This window comes from Narcine bancroftii, chromosome 6 (assembly GCF_036971445.1).
Source record: "Narcine bancroftii isolate sNarBan1 chromosome 6, sNarBan1.hap1, whole genome shotgun sequence".
Lineage (NCBI taxonomy): Eukaryota > Metazoa > Chordata > Chondrichthyes > Torpediniformes > Narcinidae > Narcine > Narcine bancroftii.
In genome coordinates this window covers 126,705,721-126,730,591 of record NC_091474.1, presented here as the reverse complement: position 1 = coordinate 126,730,591, position 24,871 = coordinate 126,705,721, and the positions used below count along the sequence as shown (strand labels likewise).

The 24,871-nt window shown below is 43.9% G+C and overlaps 1 protein-coding gene across 3 annotated transcripts in view; it reads right to left on the bottom strand.

Annotated features, from left to right (window-relative positions):
* Window positions 1-24,371, bottom strand: part of LOC138736454 (chorion-specific transcription factor GCMa-like) — a 44,145-nt gene extending 19,774 nt beyond the window's left edge. The window contains exons 1-3 of one of the 3 annotated variants that reach the window (XM_069886013.1): window positions 24,171-24,371; window positions 23,453-23,662; window positions 21,616-21,868 (exon numbers count right to left, since the gene is read on the bottom strand). In XM_069886013.1, coding sequence (XP_069742114.1) covers window positions 21,616-21,868; window positions 23,453-23,551 — 352 coding nt within the window. In that variant the 5' untranslated portion in view covers window positions 23,552-23,662; window positions 24,171-24,371. The other 2 variants (XM_069886011.1, XM_069886012.1) reach the window with 2 other exon arrangements.
* Between the last annotated feature and the right edge of the window lie 500 nt (window positions 24,372-24,871).

Genomic DNA, 24,871 nt, shown 5'->3' with positions numbered 1-24,871 from the left:
TTGCAGCTATACAAGGCTTTAGTTAGACCACACTTAAAACTGTTCAGTTCTGGTCACCTCACTACAGGAAGGATGTGGATGCTATGAAGAGAATGCACAGGAGATGTACAAGGATGCTGTCTGGATTGGAGAGCATGCCTTATGAGGACAGGTGAGTCTCATCCCCTTAGTGCAAAGGAGGATGTGGGGAGACATGATAGAGGCATTGATCATGTGGATGGCCAGAGACTCTTTTCGAAGGTTGAAACGATTCAAGATTCTTTTATTGTCATGTAATAAAACAGATGTCCTATTACACAAAATTTCATTTTGAATGCTGTATGCCAAAGATTGGCCATCAGCAGAAATTGCCTGAGAAAGAGAGGCAAAAGAGTGTCCCTTCTGAGCCACTGAGTGTTTGTTGATTTGCCTCCGGTGCTCCCGCAGCCTATAGTCCAAACAATCAGCAGCCCCAGCTTCAGTTCCGAACCTCCGACACGATGAAGAAGCCCCCATCCCCCTTGGGACCCTCTCGCATTCCAGCTCTGTTACCTGGTACCTCTTCAGCCAGTCTCGAGTTAGTCTTCAGCAGGCCACGGCCAGTGTGGGTTCCTCGCCCCAACTTTGCCAGCAACCTTTTGCCTGTGTTCCTCATCCATAGAGGCCCTTACTGGTCCGTCACTGTCCCGTAGGGTCATCTTCTCCTTCTCAGATGGGAGGGGGTGGTTGTGCTCCCCATTCTCCTGTGCTTCAGTGGAGTCTGCAACCCCTAAAGGCCGCAGCTGAACGCAGGCATTGCCATTTTGGGCCTAGATTCTGCGGTTGCAGGATTTTAAGATAAAACATTGTTGTCTTCTTCGACAGGTCATTTAAAGCCCATATGGAGCCACTGGTGGAAGGACTGAGTGGTAGAGCCTTGCAGAGGAGCAGTGCCTCTGCTTCCCATTCTCCTTGGGTCCACACCAGAAGCAGCTCTGCTGTTACATCAGCTCTGCCAGCACCACCATTTTTCTCTGTACTTCATTCTGGGTCTGATGTAAGGGGGAAATTTTAAGATGCTCAGGAGTAAGTACAGTAGTTGTGTCCTTGACTCCCCTATAATGGGAAACAACATTTTCACCTCTACACCATTCAGACTTTTCAACACGAGGTCCCCCCTTATTTTTCAAAGCTCCAAGGAATACAGTCCAAGAGCTATCAGATGTTCCTTATGTGCTAATCCTTTCATTCCAAAAATTATTTTTATTTTTAAAATATCTTTATTGCATCTAATAAAAAAAATACATACAAATCCAATACATAGGCTGGAATATAAGAAAAAACCCAGATAATTTATACTTTTCAAATAAAACCTTGATCATACCTGGTATAAATTGTGTGCACCTTCCCAATCAACCCGTTATATCAAAATATTTAAAAATGGAAAAAGACCCCCCCACCATTAATCGAACCCCTCCCTCTAAACAAGGCAAACATGCATATCTAATATACATAGGAAATAAAGGACAACATTCGAAAACCAGACCACACTGTTCAGGAGCATCATTAAATTATGGTCATACTCCATGAGTGGGCCCCACGTCTTATAAAAATTCACCTTTACATCTTTAACATTATGCCTAATCCTTTTTTAACTTAGGAAGGATGTCACCTCCTGTGTCCATTGGGTATGAGTACGTGGAGTACTGTCTTTCCATTTCATCAAAATTGCCCGTCAAGTTATCAACGAGGCAAAAGCTAAAATTTGCTTCTGAGATGAGGTCAATACTATTTCCTCTTCTCGAGAAAAAGCAAATAAACCAATTAAGGGACATGGTCCTAATCTACCTTAAACATGACTGATAAAGTTTGGCAATAATTTTTTCCAAAACATTTATCACATCATGGGTCAATGTCAGAATAGAAGTGAGATAGTTTAACTTTTGAAATATGTGCTCTGTGCAACATCTTGAATTGTAACAAACAATGTCGCGCACAGAAAAAGGATTCATTAATCAAATATCCCAGTCCGCGTCTGGAAGTGACAAATCCAAATCATACTCCCAATCACTCTTAATCTTAACGAGAGAAACTGTTCTCAAATCCACCAAATTACTATGAAGAATTGATATTGAGCCTCTGAGAAAATTGAAAGAGGAATTATTTTTGTAAATATTAAGGATCAATCACAATTAACGGAGTGGTTAGTGCAATGCTGTCACAGCGCCTGTGACTGGGGTGGAATCCCATGCTGTCTATAAGGAGTTTGTACATTCTCCCCATGGCTACGTGGGTTTCCTCTGGGGGGCTCCAGTTTCCTGTCACTATTCAAAACTTACTGAGGTTGTAGGTCAATGGGTGTAATTGGGCGGCATGGACTCGTGGGTCGAAAGGGCCTGTGACCATGCTGTATATCAAAATGTAAAGTATAAAATCATCTCTGAACCCTCTCCAATGCCAGCACATCCTTTCTTAAATAAGGATGGCAAAATTGTACACTGTACTGTACCCATACGCCAAGTGAGGCCTCACCAGTACCCTATAATGCCTCAACATCACATCCCTGCTCTCATATCCTGTTCCGCTAGATATGAATGCCAACATTACATTCACCTGACTCAACCTGGATGTTAATCTTTAGGCTATCATGAATGAGGACTCACCATAAATGATAATCAAGAGTCTCAACTATATTAATATCAACTAACTTAAAATGTTCCAATTCATTCACTTCAGAATCAGTGTCAGGATTTATTGTCATAAACAAATCATGAAATTTGATGTTTTGCGGCAGCTTCACAGTGCAAGCATTCATATTATACCATCTTACAACATTACTGTAAAACAAAAATAATGCATGAAAAGTAAGGCAGTGTCTTTGGTTCATTGATCATTCAGGAATCTGATGGCAGCGGGGAAGAAGCTGACCTTGTGCTGCTGAGTGCTCGTCTCTAGGCTCCTGTACCTTTTTCACCATGGTAGCAGAGTGAAGAGGGCATGGCCTGGGTGGTGGGGGTCTTTGAAGATAGGGGCTGTTTTTTTTAAGTCCTCGATGGAGTGAGGTCTGGTGCCTGTGATTTCGCAGGCCGAGTTAACAACCCTCTGGAGTTTATTCTTGTCCTGAGAGTTGGCATCTCCATACCAGGTACTGATGCAACCAGCCAGAATGTTCTTCACAGTACACCTGTAGAAGTTTATGAGAGTCTTCGGTGACATACCGAATCTCCTCAGTCACCTCACAAAGTGTAGCCACTGATGAGCCTTCTTCATAATTGCATCAACATGGGGGCTCCAGGACAGATCCTCAGAGATGTTGTCACCCTGGAATTTGAAGTTCTTGACCCTCTCCATTACTGAGTCCTCGATGAGGATTGGGTTGTGTTCCCGACTCCCTCCTAAACTCCACAATCATCTCCTTGGTTTTGCTAACATTAAGCACAAGGTTGTTGATGTGACACCACTCAATGAGCTGATCTTTCTCCTTCCTGTACACTTCCTCATTGCCGTTTGTGATTCTGCCGACAACTGTGGTGTCAGTGACAAACTTGTAGATAGCATTGGAATTGTGCCTGGCCACACTCTCGTAGTAGTGAAGTGGAGACGTTGTTTCCAATTCATACTGACTGTGATCTTTTAATGAGAAAGCCAAGGATCCAGTTGCAGAGGTGGGTACAGAGGCCCAGAATTTGTAGCTTCTTGACCAGCACTTAAGGAGTAATGGTATTGAAGACTGAGCTGTAGTCGATGAAGTACGAGTTACTGTTTTCAAGGTGATCCAGAGTCGAGTGAAGAGCCAGCGATATTGCATCTACTGTGGAGTGATTGTGACAATAAGTGAATTTCAGCGGGACCAGATCTTTGCTTAGGTACGTGTTTGATTTTGGCCATGACCAACCAACCTTTCAAAGCATTTCATCACAGTAGAAGTTAGTGCTACTGGGCGATAATTAATGAGGAAGCCCACACTAATCTTTTTGGGCACTGGGATGATTGATGCTCTTTTGAAGCTGGTGAGAATCTCTGGCTGCAGCAATGAGAGGGTGAATTCATTTATTCCAATGAATTGAACATGGTAATTAAGTGGAACCTTTGATATCAAAAAAATTATGTTATTACCTAATTTTGAATACTAATGCTGTGAATTTTTTTTCATATTAATCTATTCCCTGTTAATTATGCAAATGGTCACATCATTTTTTATTTTTAGTGATCTATGGAGAAGGATAACATTGCCTCTTGTTTGAAGCCGGGTAGTACATTGATATATGACATGGGCAATCCTGGCTCTCTCTTTCCTGTATTTTCCAACAAAATTAGCTCTTGATCAGGTCACGTGAAAAGTATTGGACAGGAGACGTGTCTAGCAAGAGAAGCTCCATTGTTGGTGAACAATCAGCTCCCAAGCTGGAAATAGCAAGAAGTCATTACACAGTGAAGGAAATGCATAATATCTGTGTAAAATGCTCCCATCAAATCTGTTACAGAAACACTGACATTTAACTTTAGGGAACCAGGTTTTGGGAAAACTAATTTCTTGAGTTGTTAAGTCGATTTGAACTTTCCCCTCAAAGCCATCATATCAAGAATTTTAAAAGTTTTTAAACGGTGTTTTCCATTCATGATATTCTGTGTCATGGTTTGCAATTTCATTGCTTCAAAAGAAATTCAAAGAAATTTAAATTGCTCAAACTATAACTAAACATAGACAGTACTCAGAAGTAGGCTTATAAAGCCAGGTTGTTCATGAATGGATAGAGCAGAGTTTTTCACATCTCAAGCCAATGGTAAAGTCTGATGAGACTTGTGTACATCAAAGTAACTGATGTGATTACAACATATGAATACAATATACTGATTGGCAAGAAGACACTGGAAGATCATTCAGATTTATTGTTAGAGTATATACCCGACATCACATACAACCCTTTGATTCCTTTCCCTGCAGGCGAGGCAGAATTACCACTTTCCATATATACTTGTGTAATAGTCGAATTCTGGGGACCAATTTTATCGTGTAAAATTTTTTGGGGAGGGGGTGGGGGTCAACTTTTACACGATACTACTTTTGACCATGGTAAGCACCTGCATTGATCAAGGCATTGGGTGCCCGGATGACCGGGAGCGAGTGGTTAGTCTGTGTATGAGGGGTCGGGAGCTCGGATGTGTGGGCAGCCAAGGTCTGGGTGTTGGGGTCTCCGATGGGCAGGCGGTTGGGGCGTCGGGAGCTTGGATGCGCAAGCAGCCGGGGCGAGGGTTTACAGTCATAGTGTCGGAGCTCAGATAGGCGATGGTCGGGGCATTGGGAACTCGGATGAGTGGGCGATCAGGATCAAATATAAGGGGATCAACTTTTACACGAACATAAAGAAAATGAGCAATTTTTGGGCCAAAAAAGGGGGCGGGGGGAGGGTTGACCTTTGCTCAGGATCAACTATTGCATGAGTATATGCTGTAATGGTAGTGTAAAAAAAACTGTACTCAATGTACACATGTAAACAAATAAAGAAATGTAAACAAACTGACTCTGCAATTCAGAGAGAAAAAAACCCCAATAAATTGCAAAAATAAGAGTCGTTAAATGAGTCCCTGATTGAGTTTGTTGGTGAGGAGTCTGATGGTGGAGGGGTAGCAGCTGTTCCTGAACCTGGTGGTGCAAGTCTTGTGGCCCCTATACCTCTTTCCTGATGGTAGCAGCGAGAACAGAGCATGAGCTGGGTGGTATGGATCCTTGATGATTGCTGCTGTTCTCAGGCATCAGTGTTCCCTGTAGATGTTCTCAATGGTGTTGCCTGTGATGCCCTGGTTTGTGTCCTCTACCTTTTGCAGGGCTTTCCGCTCAGGGGTATTGGTGTCCCCGTACCAGACCATGATGCAGTCAGTCAGCACACTTTCCAGGACACATCTGTACAAATTTGCCAGGGTTTCTGATATCATACCAAACTTCCGCAAACTCCTGAGGGAGTAGAGGCACTGATGTGCTTTCTTCATGATGCCATTAGTGTGTTGGGTCCAGAAAAGATCCTCTGAGATAGAGAGCTATCCCAAGAACTTAAGTTTGCTCACTCTCTCCACCTCTGATCCCTCAATGGTCACTGGATCGTACACCTCTGGTTTTCCTTGCCTCAAGTCAAAACTCCTTGTTTTGGTGACGTTGAGTGTGAAGTTGTTGTTGGTGCACCATTTACCAAAGTTTTCAATCTCCCTCCTGTATGTCCCTTTTTACACACCTACCACTGAGGTATTGTCAGTGAATTTATAGATAGTTTTGTTGTCGTATCAAGCCTCACAGTCATAGGTGTATAACAAGTAGAGCAGGGAGTTAAGAAAACAGCCCTGTAGTCCCCTGCCAGCCGCCCCAGCCCTGTAATCCCATGCTGGGGGCTTGTCAGGAAGTGGGGACTGCTAGGCACCTGAAAGCTGCTAGTCGCTTTGCCTGGAGCTACTTTCAGGTGCAACAGGGGAATTCTCTGAGCCGGAGAATATACCTACAGGAGGAGGGTTAGGTAAGTCCTCCTCCTAGCCAGGTTCTCCATTTTTAAGTAGCCACATTGGGGTAGAATAGGCCACTTTACAGTCAGGTATTTTGGCCACCTGAAAGTGGCTATAGTTTGCCGATCAACTCTGAGGGAATGATGGTGTTGAATGCCAAACTGTTCTTCATATAGGCATCTTTGCTGTCCAGGTGTTCCAGAGCTTTGTGTGGAACTCGTGTGATGGTATCTGCCGTAGATCTGTTATTACAGTAGGCAAATCCATGTCACCGTTCAGACAGGAGGAGATATGCTTCAACACCAGCCTTTCGAAACACTTCACCTCTGTTGATGTGAGTGCCACTGGTCAATAGTCATTTAGGCAAGTTATCACTTCTTGGGCACTTGTGCCATCGAGGCCTTTTTGAAACAGGTGGGTACCAAACCCTGCCAGAGTAAGATGTTGAAGATATCCATGAATGCTTCAGCAAGTTGATCAGCAGAGGCATTCAATACTTGCTCGGGTACTCCATCCCGACCGGATGCTTTCCTCGGATTCACGCTGCTGAAGGCAGCACACACATCATCCTCAGATATAGACAGGAGAGGATCATCAAGGGATATGGGGGTGCGCAGTGGTGGTTCTTCCTTGTTCTTGTGGACAAACCAGCCGTAGAAGGCCAAAAGAAGTTCATTCACTGAAATCCCTCAATACATTGGCAGGCTCTTTACTGATGTACCATCACTCACATATTAAAATACACTGGAGGAGACTTCACCATCATCAAGATACTTTGAATGGCTCTTCAAATTTCCACCTACATTTCACGATACACAGGGAACCTCTTCATTGATGCATAAAAGTGCACTAAAGCCCACACAAATTATATCTTAGTAGATAGTGGAAGAATCTGCTTGACTTACTAGAATGAATTGGAAGTCTATTCACTTTTGTATCGGTAGATCTTTCCCTGGCTCATAACTGTACAGTGGAAGACCCTTCATCAGCACAAGTTCATTCACTGGTAAATGAGGACAGACCCTCCACTGATGTACTAGAATGCACTGGACATCAATAATGTTGGGTGACTAATGTCAGACCTTTTCCTCCAATCATGTCCTTTCTCAAACAATGTTTGTGTAAATATCACATTCTCAGGAAAAAATGCTGATAACCTGGCTGGATTTGTTAAATTTGGGTTACCAATCTGCAGCCCACGGTAGCAGATCAGTGTTACACCAAGTGGCTTTTCACCTTAATTAATGCCATTGATTTATTCCTAGGAGTGTCTTTCAGATGAGTCTGCATGCTTCTTCAGAGTCTAAGTCTCGACAATGTTCACTCAGTGTATCGTGAAACCATAGAACACTGCAGCACAGAAACAGGCCCTTTAGCCCATCCGGTTCATGCAGAAGTATTCTTATGCCCATTTTCATTGACCTCCACCTGGGACATAGCGCTCCATACCCCTCCCAATCATTTACCGATCCAAATTTTTCTTAAATGTCAAAATTGAGCCTGCATTCACCACTTCAGCTGGCAGCTCATTCCACACTCTCAGCACTCTGTATGAAGACGTTCCTCCTAAACATCTCACCTTTCACCCATGTCCTCTAGTTCTTGTCTCACATTACCTCAGTGGAAAAAGTCTGCTTGCATAATACTCTGAATAGAGAATAACAACCTGAGTCTCAATGTGAACAAGATGAAGGAGGTGATCGTGGACTTCAGGAGGACCTGGAACAACCATCCTCCACTACACATGAATAACTCAGAAGTGGAGAGAGTGGAGGGCATCAAGTTCCTTGCAGTCCACTTTACAAGTGACCTATCGTGGACACACATCTTCTCACTTACTGGGAAGACTGAAGCAAGCAAGCCCACCATCCCACCAGGAGATCTATCCAGTTGCATCACAGTGTGGTACAATTGCTGTAGAGAATTGGATCAGAGGACAAACCATAGCACCATAAAAGTGGCAGAGAGGATCACTGGGGGCTCTCTACACGCTCCCCCCAATCGACATGATCTACCTGGATCGTCTGAAGAGGGCACGCAAAATCATTGAGGACCCCCTTCCACCCCCATCCCCCTCCACAGCATCTTTCAGCCGTTCCCATTGGGGAAGCGACATGGGAGTGTCAGAGCCAGAACCACCTGGCTGAGGAACAGCTTCTTCCCGCAGGCAGTGAGAAGGCTGAACGACCAAAGGAACTGCTCACCCTAACTATCAAAGACTCTACTGAACAGTATTATTTATATATATGTATATTTGACATGTATGTATGCATGTTGCATCTGGGTGTATGTCTGCATGTTTTGCACCGATGACCGGAGAATGCTGTTTCGTTGGGTTGTACTTATGCAATCAGATAACAATATACTTGAACTTGAACAATGCACCTCTGTCAAATCTGCCCTCATTCTTCTACACTCCAGGGAATAAAATCATAGCCTGGTTAACCCTTCCCTGCAACTCAGCTCCTCAAGTCCCGTCAACATCCTTGTAAATATTCTCTGCACTCTGTATCATTGGCATTGTCACTTTAAAAGGAGAACAGTACGGCATAGGGACAGGCCCTTCAGCCCATGAAGTTTGTGCTGAATATTTTGCCCAAATTAAATTAAAAATCTGCTGCTTGCACATGATCCCTATTTCTCCCTCCACTTCCTTAATATTCATGGGTCTACCTAGAAGCCTATTGAACACTACTATCATATCTATTTCCATCATGGTCTTTGGGGCTCATTCCAGACACTGTGCCTAAAATAAATGCCCCACTCATCTCCTTTAAACTTTCCCCCAAAAGTTTTGAACCCAGCTAGAACATACAAAGCATCATTTTCCCGTCGGTACTGCCAATGACTCCGTGGTCATTTTTTCCCCCTTGATAGGATATTAATCTGTTATGGGTTCCCAGTCTGGTCTTGCTACAATCTGGAGTAATATCAGAGGCAGGTACTCACAGGATATTTAAGAAGCATCTGGATGAGCAGTTCAATCACCCAGAGATAGCAGGATAGCCACAGAACAGATAACTGGGATTAATATGGTACTTGAGGGGCTACATGGTGCTGATGGGCTGAAGGGCCTATTTATTACTCAAACAATGAAAGTAATGACACAGGTCAGAATCAGGCCACATGGGGGTTTATAAATGTCACAAGTTAAATATGTTTTGAAAAATGTAAACAAATAAATGAACAAAGTAGTTTTTTGTTGTCAGTGTGCCATTGGGGAACCACACCTGTCTCCCTCCTGTCGTAATGTACCGTGAGGTGTGGGTAAAAGGATTTTGGACATTGTCAGGAAAGCACAAAGACTTAAAGGAAAAGTTAAGAAAACTCAGAAAAAGTTTTCAGGCTGTGATTGAAGAGCCCGGAAATTGTTGGTGCAGGAAGTTGAGAGTTTTTGTTCAAATATTTCTATATTTTTACTTTATATGGTATTTTTGTGTATGCGGGTGCTTGTGCATCATGGTCCAGAGAAACACTTTCATCTGGTTATATATGTGCAGTCAGATGCTAAAAACACTTGAAGAATGATTAAGCAGATAAAGTTAATTTCAAATGGTCAGGAAGAAGAAAGAGAATTTGAACTTGGATAGAATGAGTGAATGAAAATAGCTTCAGTAATCAAGACAATCTTGTGAGCAATTGTTTCTAGAGAAGGGAGGTGTAAAAAAAAGAATCATCTATCAATGACAAGGTTACCTGTCAGATTCAGAGGGAGAGCAAATTTCACTCAACGCATCATTGATTTTATCTGCACTTTTTTTTAAGCTTAGTGCCATATGTAAAATATGGAGAAGGAACTGGAGGCAGACTTCTTTAATCATCTGAAAAAATTGTTCATCTTGGCATTAACTGTGTCTGTGGTAATGTAGACCATCTGTACACATACATTTTTGAGCACATCTTCATTGCCTGTCCTTTTGCTAAACTAATTGGAGTATTGAGCTTCTTATCGAGGCAACAATATTTTCCTTGTCGCCATGATATTCAAATTCGAGATAGACAGCATGGAAATAGGTCCTTTAGCAGTGACCGTCCAAGCCAACGTGACCTGCTGGAGGGATGCAGCAGGCCGAGCGGCTTCAGTGGGAGAAAAAGAATGGTTGATGTTTCGGGTCGGAGCCCTTCACCAGGACTTGAGGGAAGTTAATAAAGGAGCAGTACAAGGAGGACAGGGGAGAGGGAGGCAGGGGCCCCACGTCTGAAATGTCCGTCTTTTTCAAGCAGCACATCTTCCCACCCACTGCGGTCATGGTTCCAGAGGCCGCGAGCATTGATACAGAGTGGCCGGTTCTCATGCTACAGGAAGGACTGGGGGCATTTACACTCAGCTGTAAATTCCCCAGCAATGGCAGCCGCAGAACTACCAGATTACCGTTCACCGCAACTCAATCAGACAATAGTGTTACTGGGAGGAGTCCGTCCCAGACTCCATCCTCTCACCGTATGCCACAAGTTTTGTTGCAGCCATTCCCTTGCCCTGTTCATCAACTGCCCATTTCCCGGACTCTCCAGGGCTGTTTCAGAAGCCTCACCATACACCAGCAGCAAGTAGAGGCTGATTGTGAGAGGGTCACCCCTGATATGCCAGGGTGGTGGAGGAGGCTGGTACAATAGGGACATTTAAAAAACTCTTAGATAGGCACATGGATGGAATAAAAATAGAGGGTTATGGATAGGAGTTAGGGTAGGATTAGATTGTTGTGGAGTAGGTTTATATAGATTGGCACAACATTGTGGGCCAAAGGGCCTGTACTGTTTGTAATGTTCTCTGTTCTATGTCCCTGACAGCAACAAAGGTGACTTGCTTTAAAACTGTCCATGAATCTAATAGTATTTGAAAGTTGCAGAAACATTAAAAACTGCTAAATCTGTGGTAAGGAATTTAAAAATATTAAAATTGTTTACCATATTTTCTAGTTTTGAAAAAAAAGTTTAAAATAAAAATTACCAATAATAAACAATTAGCAACAATTAAAATCATAAAACTAATTTTTTTTTTGAAAATTAACTTATCTTTCTCGTTTTGCTTCACAGGCAATAGATTTTTTTTTAAGGGTGTGATAGTACAGATTCTATCACCAATGTGTATATGTACAGATTGTAGTGCAGGATGACTGTGACTGACTGAGAGTGTAGCCACACCTACTGGCAGGTCTTAAAGGATTGCTCATAGCCAGACCAGGTCATTCTGGACTGGTCAACCGACTTGTGATATGCTCCAATCTTTTACTTAATAAAAGCCTTGGTATAGATCAACAAATCTTTGGTTCTTTCGATGCGCTCTACAAAGGGTAACAGTTAGCACCAAACCTATTACAGCTCCAGCGACCCGGGTTTGAGTCTGCCACTGTCTCTAAGGCAGGGGTGTCAAACTCAAATTCACAGAGGGCCAAAATTAAAAACTTGGACTAAGTCGAGGGCCGAACTAAATATTTATTGAAAATTTTCAACAACATCTGCATGTTTTCTCTTCTTTCAACATATGTAATGTTAAACTTTAGGATATAACTTTAGGAGGATAATGTTACAGGTCAGGAGTAGGTAGCTCAAGTTCACCCTTTGCTTGACCTGAGGGAAACCTATTTGGTCCCTGTGGAGATGTAGTCAGCATTCACAGGCTGTGTCCATTTTGGCCTGCATCAGGACTCAGCATTTCCTGCTCACTCCTCAGGCTCTAGGCCTCTATTCACCCTCGACCCACCATCCCTCTACCTGACCAGTCCTTTACCCAACCTCTACTCACCCCTCACTCCTCTCGCTCTGTCTCTACCCACCCCATCCTATACATGCCCCTCTACTGCCTCTCCCCTCAACCTGTTCTTCCCTATATTAAACTGCAAGAAAAGGAGAATGAGGAAACAAATGGTAAAACTAAACAAAAATGGGAACAAGATTTAAATATAAAGATAAAAAAGGAAACATGGGAGAAATTATGTTCTGGAACGATGAGAAATACAATAAATACGAGGCTACGTATGATACAATATAACTGGATACACAGACTATACATTACACCTCAAAAGTTAAATAAATGGGACCCAACAGTATCTGATAGATGTTTTCGATGTAAAAAAGAAATGGGAACAACAATTCATGCAATCTGGACATGTGAGAAAGTAGAAAAATTTTGGGAAGATCTCAATCAGATATTAAATAAAATAACAGAAAACAATATGCCAAAGAATCCAGAGATCTTTCTCCTAAGTAACATAAAAAACAAAGAATTTGGAATTGATTTGGAGGATGCACAAAAAAGATTTGTTAAGATAGCTCTAGCCGTAGCAAAAAAATGTATTATGTCAACCTGGAAATTGGAAGATAATTTGAAAATACAACAATGGTATATAGAAATGAATAAATGTATTCCATTAGAAAAAATAACATATAGTTTAAGAAATAATATTGAAATATTCAAACAAATATGGGAGCCTTACATTAAATACAATAGCGAAAACCTACCGGGGACAATCATTACCTAAGTTGATGGAAGGAGAAGGAAAGAAAAGAATGGACTCAGTAGAATTTCTGGTGTATTTTTGTTGAGTGACAACATTGTCTGACTGGTTTAATGTATCCTAGATTGTATACCTTAAATGGATGGGAGGGGGGGGAGTGGGGGGTGGGGGTGGGTTGGGAGGAGGGAGGTGGGGGGGAGAAAATGTCACTGTATATGTGTGAAAAGGAAAAAGTGTGTATCATGGCTAATGTGATTTATGGTGTGAAAAATAAAAAAATTTAAAAAAAAACCTGTTCTTCCCTCTACCCGTCTCTCACCCTCTAATCACCCCTCCCCTACTCGCCCTGCCCCTCCCCTTTTACCTCTTCCCTATCCACCTCTCCTTCTACTCATCCCTCCCTCTAACTGCCCCTCGCACCTCCATAACTTCCCCTGCCCATTACTCCTCACCTACACCCTCTGCCCACCCCTGCTTACCCACCCACTCAGGCCCAGCACACTGCCGATCAGCCTTTGCGGACAGCCACCATCTCTCTCTTCACGTGCAGGGCCGAACCAGCCATCCCTGGGGTCCGCGCGGGTGCAAGCGCTGAAGACTGTGGCGACCGGGAGAAGTGCGCTCGCGCTGTGGAAGGGCTGTCTGGTGCCAGTCGCGCGGGGCTCGCGCTGCGCGGGGGCCGTGCGCAGCCTGCCATGCCCGTCACGCCGACAGGAAATCACAGGCGCTCGCCAATCCGCCGCATCGCTTGACAGGTGGGAGAAGTGACTGGTTGTGCGGGGAGCCTTCCAACTGGCTTGCCGGCTGATGACATCGACAGACTTCTCGTGTTACAATTTCTCGTGTTATAATGGGGAAGGATGTGCAATGAAGGGGGAGGATGGTGGGGGTGACGTTACCAAAAAACAGCATCGGCTCTCGCTGCAGGGCGGGCCACCTCTAATACATCTTTGAAATGATCTTGCGGGCCAAATATAATTTGGCCCGCAGGCCAGAGTTTGACATGTGTGCTCTAAGGAGTTTGTACATTCTCCCCATGACTTTTCTCCAGATGCTTCGGTTTCCTCCCACATTCCAAAGAACGTTCAGGGGGTGGGGGGGAAAAGAGGGTCAGTAGATTAATTTATCACATGGGTGTATTTGGGCAGTGCGAGCTCATGGGTCGGAAGGGCCTTTTACTGTATCTCAAAAAAATAAGAAACCTAACTGAAGTAAAGATGAGTGGAATTTCAGGAGGTGAATCCCCTCCCCAGCACCAGGTTGGGGAAATCCCAGCCATACCTGATCTCACGTGGAGAGTGGACTGGCAGCTTTGACCTGTCAGTAAGTAGGTCCCTGCTCTCCACCTCACGTGCAGGTGTCCAGCATTTCTGGTTCAGTGAGGGGATTGATTGTGGTGGAGACAGGTTTGTGTATGAGAGAGCTAGGTGGGCCATTGAGTTTGGAGGAATGGGAAATGACCACAGTGAAACACACAAAATATTAACAGGCATGTCTAGAACCAAACCTCACTGTCCCAAGTAAGGGGTTGGTCATTCAGGTTGAAAACAGCCAGAAAGGCCTTCAGCAGAGGTTGATGAACAAATGAAATTCTCTGTCCAAGATTGTAGGTCCAGTCATTATGTATTCAAGACATAGATGTCAAGATTTAAGAGAATCAAGGCATGTGGGATTAATGCAGAAAAATGCTAATACTTGGAGATCAACTGCGATCTTAGCTAATGGGGCAACAGGAACAAAGATTAGCTCAGATCAACCATTAGTGACAGAATAGGCAGAAGGGCCAAATGGCCTGGTCCTGTTTCTGTTCCTCATGTCCATGAGTGCCTGCAGTTCTGATCAGGATGACAGCAATTGAGTGTATTTAAATGATTTATCTCCACAGGAATGATCCAACGTAGGTACATGAAACCCCATTGTAACACGATCGTTGGGGTCCATAAAACCTCATCATGAAAAAAGCGGGGTTTCACTGTATTTCCCTGTTTAATTTGTATACCTACATCATTTCCATTTCTTCTTTATTTGGAACATCTCAGATTTTCTGTATGCATTTTAAATCAATCCAGCAGCCTGACGCCCGAGACCAATGACTCATCGCATTATATCTGAATTCACGTTAAAACGGGGTTTTACTGTATTACGTAACTACACAATCATTTCACCAATTATCAACCCAACAAACCAGCATCTACACCCCATGCAAAAAACAATATTCTTTGACAAATTATTTACATTAATCTCTTTTCCCCAAAACGCACTATAAATGAAGGTCAGAACTGTTGAAAACAGGGTGGTAGTTAATCTGAGGCGCCTGCAAGCTCACACCAAGACACAAGAGAAACTTGTCCGTGAACTACTCTTTGCAGATGATGCCGCTTTAGTTGCCCATTCAGAGCCAGCTCTTCAGCGCTTGACGTCCTGCTTTGCGGAAACTGCCAAAATGTTTGGCCTGGAAGTCAGCCTGAAGAAAACTGAGGTCCTCCATCAGCCAGCTCCCCACCATGACTACCAGCCCCCCCACATCTCCATCGGGCACACAAAACTCAAGACGGTCAACCAGTTTACCTATCTCGGCTGCACCATTTCATCAGATGCAAGGATCGACAATGAGATAGACAACAGACTCGCCAAGGCAAATAGCGCCTTTGGAAGACTACACAAGAGAGTCTGGAAAAACAACCAACTGAAAAACCTCACAAAGATAAGCGTATACAGAGCCGTTGTCATACCCACACTCCTGTTCGGCTCCGAATCATGGGTCCTCTACCGGCACCACCTACGGCTCCTAGAACGCTTCCACCAGCGTTGTCTCCGCTCCATCCTCAACATCCATTGGAGCGCTTACATCCCTAACGTCGAAGTACTCGAGATGGCAGAGGTCGACAGCATCGAGTCCACGCTGCTGAAGATCCAGCTGCGCTGGATGGGTCACGTCTCCAGAATGGAGGACCATCGCCTTCCCAAGATCGTATTATATGGCGAGCTCTCCACTGGCCACCGTGACAGAGGTGCACCAAAGAAAAGGTACAAGGACTGCCTAAAGAAATCTCTTGGTGCCTGCCACATTGACCACCGCCAGTGGGCTGATAACGCCTCAAACCGTGCATCTTGGCGCCTCACAGTTTGGCGGGCAGCAGCCTCCTTTGAAGAAGACCGCAGAGCCCACCTCACTGACAAAAGGCAAAGGAGGAAAAACCCAACACCCAACCCCAACCAACCAATTTTCCCTTGCAACCGCTGCAATCGTGTCTGCCTGTCCCGCATCGGACTGGTCAGCCACAAACGAGCCTGCAGCTGACGTGGACTTTTTACCCCCTCCATAAATCTTCGTCCGCGAAGCCAAGCCAAAGAGCAACTAAACCTGTACCAATGCTTGGTTTACATTAAACTTCATCCATCCTTTTTTGCCATCAGAAGCACTTGGAACAGTATCATTCAGATAAATAAAACATCTATTTATTTCACTACATTATCAAATGCAAGTTGAATCCTGTAATCTCTGATTGGCAATCTTTTATTAATTTGTCTGCAATAACATACTCAAAGAGTAAACTGACAATCTCAAACAACTGGCAATTGTCTGAAATATCAGGAATCTACAGAAGTAGTGATAAAATATACGAGTTTACAGTCAAAACATTTCGATGATGGAATACTGATGCAAATTCTTAATATCATTCTGAAGTTTCTGCATTTGGGCAAGCTATCCTTTTTGAACACGAAGAGAAAACATGACTGGATTTGAGAGGAAAAATACACGAGCCACAATGTGAACAGCGGAGCAGACACAATGGGCCGAAAGGCCTAATTCTGCTCCTATGTCTCATCATTATATGGTCTAATTTAACACAACTGGTCCACCGAGTTCCTCCACCAGTTTGTCTTTTCCTCAAAATTACTCAGTTTAATATTTCACCTGACATGTTGAAAGATGTCCCTCAATGAAGTACTCATCAAAATTCCCAGCTGACGGACTTTTCAAATATTGAAAATCAATTCGTGCATTTTAGATACAATTATCTCTTCTATAGAACATAGAAATCTACAGCATAATAAAGGCTCTTCAGCCCCAATAACCTACTTCCAAGAATTTCCCCACCTGCATAACTCTCCATTTTTCTCTGCTCCAATTACCTATCTAATAGCCTCTTGAAAGATTCTATTGTACCTGTCCCCAACACCATTCAGTGCATTCTCCACTCTGAGTGAAAAACTTGCCACTTTCATACCCCTCTTTTTATTTCCAAGCATCTTAAAATGATGCCCCCTACCCCACCCCGTGCTTATTTTCAGCCCTGGGAAAAATCCTATGGTCTCATCATCTTGTACACTCCCAGGAGAAAATGCCAAGTTCACACAACCTTTCCTCATTGGGCGTGCTCTCCAATCCAGGCAGCATCCTTGTCAATCTCCTCTCCATCCCCTCTATAGCATCCACACGATTCCTGTAATGAGGTGACCAGAACTGAACTCCATTTGAAACTATTTTTAAACATGTTTGTTCTCTGACACCTACACACTTTCTTCTTTGACCTCGAGTCACAGAGTGATACAGAACAGAAACCAACCTTTAATCCCACCAAGACCACACTATTTCTGCACAAGTGCTACACCAACCTACTTTATTCTCTGCACATCCTCGTCAGATTCTGCTCCTCATCTGCACACTCGCGGCAATTGACAGACGTCAGTTAACTTACCTTTCTGCACACCTTTGGGAGGAAACAGAAGCACCTGGGGCAAACCCCATACCGTCACAGGGAGAATGTGCGAACTCCAAAGAGACAGCAGTCAGCATTGAACCCAGGCCACTGGAGCTGTCAGGCAGCATCTGTATTACCTGGGTCACTGGAGCTGTCAGGCAGTATCCGTATTACCTGTGCTACTGTATCACGTGAATTAATGATTTATACATAATTGGCAAATACATGCTAGTGAAAAGAGGTGTTTGGTCCATCATCAACAATTCTCAGTTTTTTTATTACTCCTCCTGCCATGGATTATTGGATCAATACCTCAAAAATGACTAAGGAAGAAAACCATCCTTTATTGACAGGTTTCAGCTGAAGCCTAATGTGCAGGTAGAATATTAACTATTTCACCTCTGATACTCAGACAAGAAAGTTCTTCAAATCTTCTCCCTTGACAATCATCTCCAGGATTTGTGCTGAGCTTTACATTACCAGAACTGTCACAATTGAGACAGAAAGTGTTGGCTTTGGAGTTTTAATCGCCATTTTATCTCGAGTGTGGTGGAATAAAATTGGTTCATGTTCGAGGTCAATGGCCCCAACTTCTACAGTAGGAATTTCAGATGAAAGTGCAGATTGATTATCAGCTTAGCACTTCTAGCTGTATAAGCGATAAGAAAATGGCATCTGGAGGCCACATGATACTTCACCATTCAATATCACCATGGTCTGGCCCAGACCTCATCTCCATTATCCCCAATTCCCTGATCTTTCAAAACCTCTACTTACTTTGAATGGTTCCAATGATCTATCCCCCGCAACCCTCTGGGGTAATAAATTCCGGAGGTTCACTACCCTCTGAGAGATGAAATTCCCAACCATTTTGGTTTTAAAAGACCACCCTCTTATCTTGAAACCAAGATTCTTTGTTCAAAACCCTCTTGGCGATTATATGGCTAAAATATTAGTTCATTTACTCTCCTCACAGATGCTGCCAGGACTTCTTCCAATATTTTCAGCCAACTTTATTAAACCACCAATGAATTTTTTTTTAAAAATTCAGTAAAATTCCCTTTCCATCAACAGTCAAACTATACCCACAATAATGGATCAAGTTTTAAAAAAAATTATTTCTGAAGAAATAATGTCAACTCCCTTCATAACCAGGAAAAGTCTTGTACTTCTTATTGAACATTGAAATTTAAAAAAACCATGATGTTTGTTCATGTTCAGCAAAATTACAAATATTCCAGACTCACATCATTAAAAGAGTAATTTTCCATCACTTTAACATCTGATTAAATAATGCTAAGCACTGTCCATTGTTACCTTTCTTTCTACAATAGGTGACAAATTGTAACTAGGCACAATTCTGTGTGGTCATGGCACTGCCAATTCGTTGTACAAGATTTACTATAAATTTACAAAACCCTTATCACTTTTTGGAGTAGCTTTTTGTCCTATCTGGTCTATCATACACCAAGAAAGGTTTTTAGCACAACATTACAAAAAGTTCACCCAATAGTAGAATCAAGATTTATCGTCATGAACAAGTCGTGAAATTCGGTGTTGGCAGCAGAATCACAGTGTAAATATTCATATTCTAACTATCTTAAAACATTACTATAAAAAATAAAAATTATAGTGCATGAAAAGTAAGGCAGCGTCTTTAGTTCATTGATTGTTCAGGAATCTGACGGCGGGGGGGCGGGGGGAGGAGGAAGAAGCTGTCCTTGTGCTACTGAGTGCTCGACTTTAGGCTCCTATACTTCCCCCCCCCCTCCCCCTCAATTGTAGCAGAGTGAAGAGGGCATGGCCTGGATGGTCTTTGAAGATAGAGGCTGTGTTTTTAAGAAACTGCCTCATGTAGATGTCGTCGATGGAGTGAAGTCTGGTGCCTGTGATGTCGCAAGCTGAGATAACAACCCTTGGGAGTTTATTCTTGCCCTGAGAGTTGGCACCTCCATACCAGGCAGTGATGAAACCAGCCAGAATGCTCTCCACGGTACACCTGTGGAAGTTTATGAGTCTTCTGTGACATACTGAATCCCCTTCGACACCTCACAAAGGGATTCTAGTAGGCGATGTTTGGTTCTTTTTTTCCAAAGAGGACATAGAAGGTGTTCAACTCATTTGGTACTGAAGCATCACAGCCATCTACATTGTTTGCACTTGCTTTGTAGGCTGTAATGGCCTGCACTCCTTGCCATAGCTGACGTGTATCTCTGTCTCTAGCTTCCTCCGGAATTGCCACTTTGCTTCAGAGATGGCCTTCCGCAGGCCATACCTGGATTTCTTGTAAAGATCCTGATCCCTGGCTTTAAATGCCCTTGTTCTTGCCCTCAGCAGGTTGTGGATTCTCTGATTCATCCAGGGCTTCTGGTTGGGGACCACCTGGTATTTGCGTGTGGGCGCACACTGATCCACAAAGGTCTTGATGAAGTTGATGTCACCTGCTGCACATTCACTCAGCTCAATGGATGAGTTCTTGAATATGCTCCAGTCCACCATTTCAAAGCAGTCCTGTAGGTACTCCTCTGCCTCTCTTGACCATACTTTTGCTGTCTTCAGTCTCTGCTTGTACACAGGGAGTAGAAGTACAGCCAAGTAATTGGACGCCAAGGTGTGGTCATGGTATGACTCAGTAGGCATTCTTCATGGTGGTGTAGCCATGATCAAGTGTGTTGGTTCCCCTGGTCTCGCATGTGATGTGTTGGTGGTAGTTTGTCAGAGACTTCTTCAGGTTGGCTTGATTGAAGTCTCCCATCAGGATGCACTGTCTCATGGCTGTTTATCACAGTCTTCAGTCCCTCCAGTGCCAGCCTGATGTTAGCATAGAGCGAAATGTACACTGCGACCAGAATGATGGTGAACTCGCTTGGCAGGTAGAATGGGTGACACTTGATCACCAGATGTTCCAGATTGGGGGAGCAGGACTGTCTGTGCCCCACGATTAATTGATGATGACACAAACGCTGCCTCCCCTGTATTTTACAGATGCCAGTGTTTGATCAGCGTGATGGAGAGTATAGCCCTTGGGCTGCAGCGCCGTGTCTGGAATGTCTGTGTTTAGCCATGTTTCTATAAAGCCCATCACACAGCACTCCCTGATGGCTCGCTGATATTGAAGTCTGTCTTGGAGTTCATCAAGTTTGTTCTCCAAGGATTGTACATTGGCCAGGAGGATGATAGGGAGTGGAAGCCTCAGGTCCTGGCATCTCAGCTTGACCTGTAGCCCACCTGGTCGGGTATTTTATACATTTACACAAGCCCAGGCATTTTACAAGTTCACTTGTCACAAGTGAGCCTTTGCCCCTCCCACATCCCCCTCTGCCTTCTTATTTGGGCATTTGCCCGATGTTTGGCATCCCCGAAGAAGGGTTCAGGCCTGAACCATCGACTTTTGCTTTCTATGGTGACCTGCTGAGTTCCTCCAGCACCTTAGGCAATTGCAGGCATTTTGCAAGTTTTTGTACGATCAAGGGAGCCAGATTGTGGTCTGTGCTCTTCATGTCCTGTTCCAAAGTTAATCCTGCCCCTCAGTGCTCCCTCCCCTCTTACAGCATTTTTACCATCACTAACACTCTCCTGTATCAACTCGCCCCTTGCACTGAGTCAGATCCATTCCCTTGGCAGCCAAGAAAGGACTGGATGGGAAAGGAGAATGGGACTGTAGTTACACGAGTATTGGCAGAGGTGAACTGTCCACACACATTATTACCAGTAGAAATAAGCTTTACTTTCTCACAAACTAGTTATTACCATATTTTATATACACAACTGTTCACTTATAAAATTTGTCCCATCTGCTTCTTCCTGTTACAAATGCTCACCGTGGTAGTATCTGTGAAATGTTTTGACATCAGATTCATTGCCAGAATTTATGTTTAGATCTTTAAGAAGTAAAAGAATTTGAAATGTAGTTTGCACTTTCTCAATGGACAGGATAAACCAGCAAGGCCCTCATCCCAGACATGAAGAACCAAAACCTGGTGATCATGCAATGAAGTTTTACTTACTTTGTTGCTTCTGCCGTGCCTTGTCGCATATGGCAGGTCTCTGGTATATCTTTTTGCCATCAGGGAGGGAGCAATCATTGGTGCAAACTACTACTCCAAGGCAGGATTTCTTCAGAATGTGGCAGTTGTGGTTGTTGGTGTTTCTCATGGCCCACCCACTCTGGTGTCTTTGAGCATTTTTATCATCAGTATTATAAATAAATTTCACGTAAGAATCGGTCCATTCCTGGAAACCATCTAATTGATGCACATCCTACAAAGAGAAAATAACTGATAAATAACTGATAAATAACAGGCAATAATTATCAATTGATTTAGCCACAATCTACACTGGTGCTTATGGCACTGATCTCTCAGGAATGAAGAACTTTTGACAAAATCACCCCAATGGATGTAAATTCATTTTTACAAGTTGATTTTTAATAATATCTTAATGGACATTATTAACACATACCTGAAAAAAACTAACCTCCTGCTGAAGAACTTCATTATGAGCGTGATATTGTCAACAGAGTGGAGTGTTTAAACTCATTCAATTCATTTTGGGAATTTTTACAATATGCTGTTCACTGCAACACAAAGTCAATCTAGTGTTTTCAGCCACTGGGGTTGTATCTTATCAAAGGAAAACGTCCATATTGCATCGGAATTCTCTCATCTCATTTGATTCCTTTATCAGCACATGTTCTTATTAAAAATGTTTGCACTCTCAATGGAAAACACTTTGGACTATGCTTTATTTTGGAGTCCTAGACGGAGATGCAGCGTGGAAGCAGATATTGGGCCCGCTAAAACCATCGCCCCCCCCATTCACATCAACCCAACAGTGATTGATCCCTTTCCATTTCACCTCCATTCCCATCAGCTGCCCCTCAGATTCTAAACCCCCCTCACGCACACAATTAACCAACCAACCCCACATGCTCGGCTTATTTTGTTACTTCTGTAAATGATGCAACAATTATTGTAAAATCATTAAGTCCCTCAGTTTATGCAGTACCTGGCCACTGAACGCAAGAGATCAATATTAAGGTTCAAATGCTCTTCTGGCCCTATCTGAGCCTTAAAAATGCTTTCTTTTGGATTATACTCATTGTGCGTGTTCCGGGCCCAAGTGAACACTCGCCGCTACACTTTCTCGGCCAAAGTCCCGCAAACTTGCAGTCCACGTCGACACCAATGTCCGCAGCCACGGACATGGCTCCTCTTCGCCTCGCCGCCGTTCACAAGCTTCAGCCATCGAATGATTTTACGAGAGAGTGACTCCTCAAAACGGAATAAATGGTGCATTTGTCCTTTGATATAAATGCATATTCCTCCTTCAGCTCTGGCATGGCACAATTTAAAATGCAGAAAGGACAAAAAGCTGTACACGATTTAACGAAACGTTTCAAACGTGTGGAAATCAGAGCACTGTACAGACCCTTCGGCCCACAGTAAGGAACCTGTTCTAACAACTCCCCAGAATTTCCCACAATTTTTCTCAGTTCCATGTACCTTATCAATAGTTTTTTTTTAAATCTTCTACTAGGCAAAAAAGAAATGAAGGTAACTCAAACGATTACTGGCCTACGAAAAGAGCTGATAAGGTGTGTTTCTTTCCAATCTCAGTGTTGCCTACTCTCGCCGCATTGTACAATATACCCTTGGAAATTTGGAGCGCTTATTTCTGCACACTTTCCAAATCAAATAACGCTCGAAACAACCAATTCCGAGGCAACAAATGCGAAGGTAACGGGGCATCAACTCGGCGTTGAAGATTTCGGCGCTGCGAGTAAAATCAATGTCTCCCCGCGACCTGCCGCGACTCGTGGCGAGCACCGGGGGCTCCACTCACCTGAGGCAACTTCGGGTCGTTAATGTCCCAGGAGAGCGTGGGTTCGTGTGCGGAGATGTAGTCGGGATCCGGGAAACAATGTTCCGCCCCTTTCATCATCCTGCGGCCGGCCGGACAAACGCGAAGGAGCCCCCTCCGCGGCTGCTCTTAGCCCTTCTCAGAGTCTCCTTCGCGAAGCCAGCGCTAGTTTCGTGGAAGGAGGTGAATTCTCTGGAACGACACAGGTTGAACGTTGGTGAATCGGAGATGCAACTGTTCTTAAACATCCCATTTAGTTCTCGGTGCTATCCACCACTCAGCTGAGATTTTACCTTCAGCTGCTGCTTAATCGACTGGCCAGGGGAAGTTTTCCTAATGGTCAAAAGTCAATCAAAAGGGACAGGAAAGACAGGACGAGTTCACTCGGATCAGATGAGAATGTTTCAGCTTTGCACTGAGAGGCGAGCGAGACGCTCCGCGTTACCTGTCCGACGAGAACCACCTGGGACTTTTCAGCGCATTAATCGCGTCGGCCCCACGGCTGGACCCGCGCGAGGAAGAGGCTAACCTCTGCAGAGATCAAACTGGGGCACGCACTCCCATTCCGCTCCAGGTGTGCTTTTACCTGTCCCGGGACTCGGGTCCAAGCGTGCGCCCGCCAGCGTTCCCAGACCCGCGACGGCACTGCGGAGCTCCCGCCAAGTCACATCACCTACTGGGAAGGTACATATGCAAATACCTTCGCTCCCACCCCCGTCCAATGAGCAACCAACACAGATCCGAGGCAAGGTTTTCGGGGTGGAATCAGGTACTCCACAGATCACCAGAGTTCCTTTCACTCAAGGTGCTGTAGAACCAAGTCCAGGTAAGGCCATGGGGCGGCGAGACACACTCACTGGAGGGATTCTGCAGCGGGGGAGAAGAAGACCTGCCGACGTTCCGGCCCGAACCCTTCACCATGAGCCCTCAAGGACGCGGGGCGGGCTTAATTCTGGTCAATCAGGTTGCACACTGAGAAATCCAGTTCAAGTTCCCGTGGCAGCCGTGCGAAGGGAGCAGAATATGGGCATCACGTCAAACACAACGTTGTCTCGCTGCTATTTTGGCTTCACTGAAGAAGAAGAAATTAGTAATGAGTCTATTGTCATACACATTAACACCAAGATTCTTACTTGCTGCAGCCAAAAGAGTACATTGGGTATTTGGTCAATTACTCTTGTTAAGAGCCCAAAGGACCCCAAAACCTAGCAGCACATCCTCATTCACCCGCTGGTCTTTTATCTTGCTGGATTATGTTTCTAAATTTAAAGATAGGCTATAAAAGGTGTGGACTTTGGCTCAAGAGAATTTAGAAATGGCTCAGGCAAAATGAAACGTTTATTTGACAGGAAAGCTGAAGTCAGGAATTTTAAGTAAAGTTTTGATTTTGTTTCCTTTGGG